Source organism: Alligator sinensis, unplaced genomic scaffold, assembly GCF_000455745.1.
Source record: "Alligator sinensis unplaced genomic scaffold, ASM45574v1 scaffold558_1, whole genome shotgun sequence".
In the NCBI taxonomy this organism is placed as follows: Eukaryota; Metazoa; Chordata; order Crocodylia; family Alligatoridae; genus Alligator; species Alligator sinensis.
The window spans coordinates 208,768-215,376 of NW_005842792.1; the positions used below are offsets into that span (position 1 = coordinate 208,768).

General features: G+C 48.4%; 1 protein-coding gene across 3 annotated transcripts in view; it reads left to right on the forward strand.

The window, feature by feature from the left end:
• The window catches only part of PGM1 (phosphoglucomutase 1), a 48,963-nt gene extending 43,908 nt beyond the window's left edge, over positions 1-5,055 (forward strand). For all 3 annotated transcript variants that reach the window (XM_006035051.3, XM_025191177.1, XM_006035050.3), the window contains exons 10-11: positions 1,238-1,372; positions 4,408-5,055. In XM_006035051.3, the coding sequence (XP_006035113.1) occupies positions 1,238-1,372; positions 4,408-4,497 (225 nt within the window). In that variant the 3' untranslated portion in view covers positions 4,498-5,055. The remainder of the gene's footprint in view (positions 1-1,237; positions 1,373-4,407) is intronic.
• Positions 5,056-6,609: the final 1,554 nt, after the last annotated feature.

The following is a 6,609-nucleotide window of genomic DNA, read 5'->3' on the forward strand; positions in this document are numbered from 1 at the left end:
GCTCCTGGTACCTGAAGGTACATAAAAAAAACATAAAGCTGTGTCTATGGCCAAATAGTTGAGTCTCTCTGAATCAAATCAGAGGGTTCAGATTTGACAGGCTCAGGAAATGGGCAGACGAGTACCTGATAGTGTTTAACACTGAAAAATGCAAGGTTCTCCACCTTGGGAAGAAAACCCTGCAGCATCCGTAAAGGCTCGGCAGTGCTACGCTGGCTAGCACTACGGACGAAAAGGACTTGGGGGTCATGATTGACCACAAGATGAACACGAGCCTGCAATGTGATACTGCGGCTAGTAAAGCAAGCAAAACACTTGCTTTCATCCACAAATGCGTCTTAAGTAAACCCCAGGATGTCATCCTCCCATTGTACTCAGCCTTGGTGAGGCCGCAGCTGGAGTAGTGCATCCAGTTTTGAACTCCACAATTCAAAAAGGATGTGGAGAAGCTTGAGAAGGTGCAGAGGAGAGCCACGCACATGATTAGAGGTCAGGAAAGCAGACCGTATGAAGAGATGCTGAGAGCCATGGGACTTTTCAGCCTGCAAAAGCACAGGCTCAGGGGTGATCTGGTGGCCCCATATAAATTTATCAGGGCTGCTTACCAGGACCTGGGGGAATGTCTGTTCACCAGAGCGCCCCAAGGGATGACAAAGTCAAATGGTCACAAACTCCTCCATGACCATTTCAGGCTGGACATAAGGAAGAACTTCTTTACTGTCCGAGCCCCCAAGGTTTGGAATAGACTGCCGTCGGAGATGGTTCAAGCACCTACTCTGTAGACATCTGGATGTTTATCTTGCTGGGATCCTATGATCCCTGCTGACTTCCTGCCTCTGGGCAGGGGGCTGGACTCTGATCTTCCGAGGTCCCTTCCAGCCCTAATGTCTATGATTTGGAGAGATTAATAGATCTTCTTATTAGATTCAGATATAGAGATTTGGCTGCCAAATCGGGTCGAATCTCCTCCGAGTCAAATCGGTGACTGAAGCTTTGCACAGCCCTACTGGTCACTAACATCCATTCTCAGGCCTGCTGCAGACCAAGAACTCAAGAGTGAATATAAAGGAGCTTCAGTGGCATGCTTCCAGATCTGGTGTGTGCCTGCCGGTGACATTCTTGAGTGCTTGAAAGGTCCACATGGGATTGGAAGAGGCAGCTAACAGTTGTGGTTTCTCTCTCTTTTTTTGGTTTTTTTTTTTTCTTTTGTTTTTTTTTGTTTATTTGCTCTTACTAGGGTTTGAGGCTCATCTTTGCTGATGGTTCTCGCATCATCTTCAGACTAAGTGGTACAGGCAGTGCTGGAGCAACTGTGCGGTTGTACATAGATAGTTATGAGAAAGATGTTCCCAAAATCTATGAAGATCCTCAGGTAATAGTTGTGTCCAGCCTTTTGGATGCACTCTTTTTCTTTAAAAGTTTCCTTAGCTTCCTTCACAAATGCATTTGTGTGGTACAAGGTATTGCTGTATATTTGGTTACAACAGTGGTCCTCAACCTTTTGGCCCTGAAGACAAAATGGTGGCACAGAGACGGTCTGCAGGCTGGATCAAGCCCTGCATGCTGGGATCTGGTCCTAGGGATGTGACATGCCCACTTCTACCCCTGCATCCTGGGATTGTCCACACCTGGCTTTGTAAACTGGGATTGCACATGAAATTCAGCATGCATGGCCCAGGGCTCCCTATGGATCCAGAAATTTGGCAGCAGGGGACTGGCCGCACTGTTTCCCCACTGCCAAATTTCTGGACCTATGGGGCACCCCACAGGCTGGATTACATGTTGTTGTGGGCTAGATTTGGCCTGTGAGCTGGGGTTGGGTACCCCTGGGTTACAAGATTGAAGAGACACTAGTCCAGAATCGATCAGTCACAATATCGCATTCCCAGGGGTCAGGGAAAAGATATTTCTACACTGAATTTGGGGGATGCATGTTTCTTTAAAACTGAGACAAAACAAAACCCCCAAAACATAGGTGGAGTGTTGAAGGCCATGCAACCCTAGGGTAAGAGAATCCATATTCTGTATGAAGTTTAACCTCATGCTTTTTAACTGGAGCCCTAATCCCTCCAGTGCATGCACTGTAGAAGACGGCACATTCTTAATGCTCTCTGAAACTTTTTGAGCACGTGTCCCTGTTCAGCCATCCCAGGTTGAAGAAAGGACATTTGTAATTATACAGGCGACAGAGTAGCATGGTGGCATGAGCATCTTATGCCATTTGTGGAACGTGGCAAAGCCCTGAGTCTAGAACTGAGAATTTATGGAAGTCATCAGTGATAGCTTTTGCTAATTAAAAACTCCCACATAATTATAACAGCTGCCACCTTTTGTGTGGCAGATTTCACCATTTGTCCTGTTGGATAATAGCTCAGGTTTTGTAACTGTGAAAGAATAGCTCAGTTTGGTGTAAATGCTTTCTCAGCATGTTCTGGTAGAGATGAAGAACTGATGCTCCCTGAGCCATTAAAACAGGGGCGCTTAACGAGTTTTGGTGACCTGTCAAGGGCTGCATGGGTAGCCCCACCTCCTGACAGTTGCCCCACTTCCTGGTCATGATCTTGGGACTAGAAGTCCCGCCCCTAAACCCTGACCTTTGCCACCACAAGTTCATCCCCTTGCCCCGGAGTAGCCCTGTACTCCTTATGGGAGGGGGTGGGATTTGCCATCTTGAAACTGGGGGGGAAAAAAACAAACCATATACTAAAAATATATATATATATCTACTATAACTTTAATTTTATTGAAAAAAAAAAAAGTTTTTGTCCTGATTTGTGTGTTTTTGTATAGTGTATTTGGAGGCGGTTTGCATAATAGTTCAAAATACACTCTTAGTCTTGTATATTGTGTGTGTAGGGGGGCATAAGAGTGTGTATGTCAGGGCTGTGTGGTTGGGATGTGGGTATGGTGAGGGGGGTTTGTGGGGGACGGGAAGTGGGTGCAGGGTATGTGATTGGGGTGGGGCTGTGGGAGGATGTGGGTGTGGTAGGGATGGGAAGGTGGAAGTGTGTGGGGACTGTAGGAGGGTATTGGGGTGGGGATGGATATGATGGGGGTGTGGGAGTATGTGTGGGGGCTATGAGAGGGTGTGGGTGTGTGCGGGGGGATATGGTGGGAGGTGGAGAGCCAGCCCCACCTGTTCCATCTTGGCTGCAGCTCGCAGTTCCCAGCTGCGAGTTGGGAACCACATGGCATGGCATGAAGCTGGCCTGGCCTGGCATAATGCGGTTCTGACTGCAAGGCCAGGAACCACACAGCACATCATGAAACCGGCCTGTCCTGGCTCATCCACTCTGCGCAGCGCCATGTGGGTCCTAGCCTTGCAGCAGGGAACCGTGTGCTACAGCTAGGATGAGCTGGGCCAGGCTGGCTCTGATGCATCACATAGGTCCTGGCCTTGCAGCTGGGAACCATGAAGTGCAGCATGAAGCTGGCCTGTCCCATACCATCGCAGCAGTACGTGATTCCCTGCTGCAAGGCCCTCAGGACCCATTTGGCACGGCACAGAGGGGGTAGGCTGGGCGAGTCCAGGCTGGCCTTGAGCCATGCCATGTCGTCCCTGGCCTTGCAGCCAGAACTGCATTGTGCCAGGCTGGGCTGCGCACTGGCTGGGGCTGGCAGGGCTTTTCTGCTTCCCTCACCTTTAGCTGCCCCTGCCCTTGCCGCACCACGGCAGGGTGGGCAGGTGGGAAGCTTCGGTGGGAGGCTCCTGCCCAGTACGTGAAGCTCTGACTTCAGCTCCCAGCTGCCTTCCATCCGCTCTGCTCACCCAACATGATGAGCAGCCCCCACAGGCAGGCGAAGTGGGTGGAAGGCAGCTGGGAGCTGGAGCTGGATCTCCATGTGCTGGGCAGGAGCGTCCCGCTGAAGCTTCCCCCCACCCACCCACCTGGAGCAGTGCAGTGTGGCAGGAGCAGGAGCCGCAGCTGGAGTTGAGGGGAGGAGAACAGCCTCACCAGCCTGGACCCTGCCCAGGGCACAGCTTCCCATGTGGTTGTTCCCAGTGTGGCTGCAGCCAGCTGGCTTCTCCCATGTTCCCCTTTCTTCCAGTGGCCACTCCTGCCCACTGCTGTGGTGCTCTAGGCAGGCATGGTGGGAGCTTGAACCCAGCTGCTCCTGCTGGAGGTGAAGTAAGCCAAGGAACATCTGGCCACACTGGGAACAGCCCTGCCAGAAGCTGTGCGCTGCCTGGGGCCGGGGCTCGGGGGAGCACAGGTCCGGGCTGCCCAGGTGGGAGCGGGTGGGGCTCCACCCCATGTGGAGCATTGCAGGGGCAGCTGCAGGCTGGATCCAACTAGTTGGCAGGTCGGATCTGGCCTGCGGGCCGTATTTTGTCCACCCCTGCATTTAGAAGATGACAAATGTTAAATGTTCTGTGGTTCTGACCCATTCTTTCCCTTTCTGCAGGTTATGTTGGCTCCTCTCATTTCTATTGCGTTGAAGCTTTCACAGCTCCATGAGAGAACTGGCCGCACCGGCCCCACCGTCATCACATAAAGACTCACACCTGCTGTTCTGCGCGGGCTGACTGATTTGTACTGAATGAGTCCTACAGAATCATCTAGCCTTCCTTCGCATTATCAAATTTGCCCTTAAAAGCAGTGTTAACTCTATTTTAAATCCAGCATTAACCTGATGAATGATAGATGTCAATAAACACAAACCTTACCAATGTTTACACTGTCCACAAGCTGATGCATTGCCTTTTTCTGTCTGGTAGCACTGTAACAATTTGTATGTAGTCCTCATGAAACATAGCCTTTTGGTTTAGCATGTGTGTGTTTCTTATTCCTGCTAAAATAAAAGGCTGCAGAATTAACAATGAGGCCAAATTCTTGTCTTGGGAACTCGACTAAAGACATTGCAAATACTTGTTATTGGTAATATATATATTTTATTTCCCAGATGTGCAATTACTGTATATTGCAGTGGGGCTTTCCCCTCTCCAAATGAATTTATGCAAATTTACCTCTTTGCTGTGTTCTGTCATAAAAAAGAAGCAACACCCTCTACACAGAAATTGCCAATAATAAACATTACAGGATATATCATTGATATGGGCTACTGTAACTATTCCGTGGTTTAGTTGGCTTTCTGTGGGAAAGATACATTTGAGTTGTTATTCTTACGGTGAACAGTGGCAAACCAGATCCTTGAAATAACAAGTCCATTTTCCTCATGCTTTCAAACTTACTTTAGAAAAGATGAATGGAAAGGCCTTGGGCCTTTGGTTGTTTTTTGCTTACATAACCTGCGTGTATAGAGTGGTGCCCTATTTTTTCCCTCTGGTGGCTGAACCATATGGAGTTTCAAGTCTTCTGCAGCCTTGGCTCACAGAGCTGAGGCCTTTTCTGCACTTGAACCCACTCTGCTGACAGAATCAATACCTGCCATCCACTTGCTTTTGGTTGCTCTATGTGGTTCTTCTGCAGCAGCTACAGCAGCAGAGTACATCCTGGGAAGGCACAGGCTGTGGAAGGGACCACCATAACTAACCGAAGCTCATGGGAGTGCATGTACCTTTGGCTACATGCAGGAGCCTTGCACTGTTTGGCAGAGGTGGTATAACTCCACTAGCAGAAAAGGGGATTTGCTGCGATAGCAGCAGTGCTACAGTGATATAGATCTCTCTTAAAAACTTTCATCCAGCTCTACACAATGGGCAAAACATGAGTGGTACAAGAGATGAGCCATGCTGGTGGTAGAGGCCTTGGGGTTATGCAGCCACAGCTGGGAAGACACAGGCTGATGAAGGGATCACCACAACTGGCAGAAGGCTGTGGAAGTGTGTGTATGCACTATGGGCTAGATTCCTGGCCTCTTAAGTGGACATGAATGATATTATTCCACACTGTTCAGGTCTCTAAAAACCCATTCCTGCATATTCTGTTGTAACACACCACCATCTGACCCTTAAGAGTGAGGTGCAAAAAGCAGTGAGGAAGAAGAGGATCCCTTACCTTTTACACCTAATAGATGAAACAGGACCTGGACCTGTGTTCCAACTCCCCTGCTTTGAGGGGTCATTGCATTTGGTTCAATTTCCTGATGCATGTGAAACTTCTCCAGGAGGTCTTGCTTTACCATGGTGGGCTCCTGATCACTAAATAAAATGCGTGTTTATGTACATTAGGCTGTCTTAATGCGTGTAAACTAAAGAGCATGGTTTTAAAGTGATAATTAGCCTCTATAAATGCACATTAATTAAATAGCAGTTTTTTTTCAGTGACACTTTAATATGCATTAAACCACACATGTAGACATGCCCATAAAGAAGGATGTTAATCATTTAGGTAGACAAAATGCTTGAAGTGTATTGGCTTCGAGGAAGGACTCATTTCTACACTGTGCTGTGGTATTTTCCTGCAAGTGTCAGGAATCATTGATGTAGATGTTGCTGAGACTTTTGGAAAACTCATCACTGGGTAAGTGCAAGTCATGCTGCCAAAGCAGGCCCAATCAGGTAAGTAACGAAGGCCCCAAATTACTCTTGGGTGTCTCCTGTTTTTCATATGTGAAAGACTAGGCCTAAATTACACTTGACAGTTTCTAACTGCAGAGTCCCTCACGGAAAGGAAATATTTGACCTCTCCCAATGAATTGATAGCA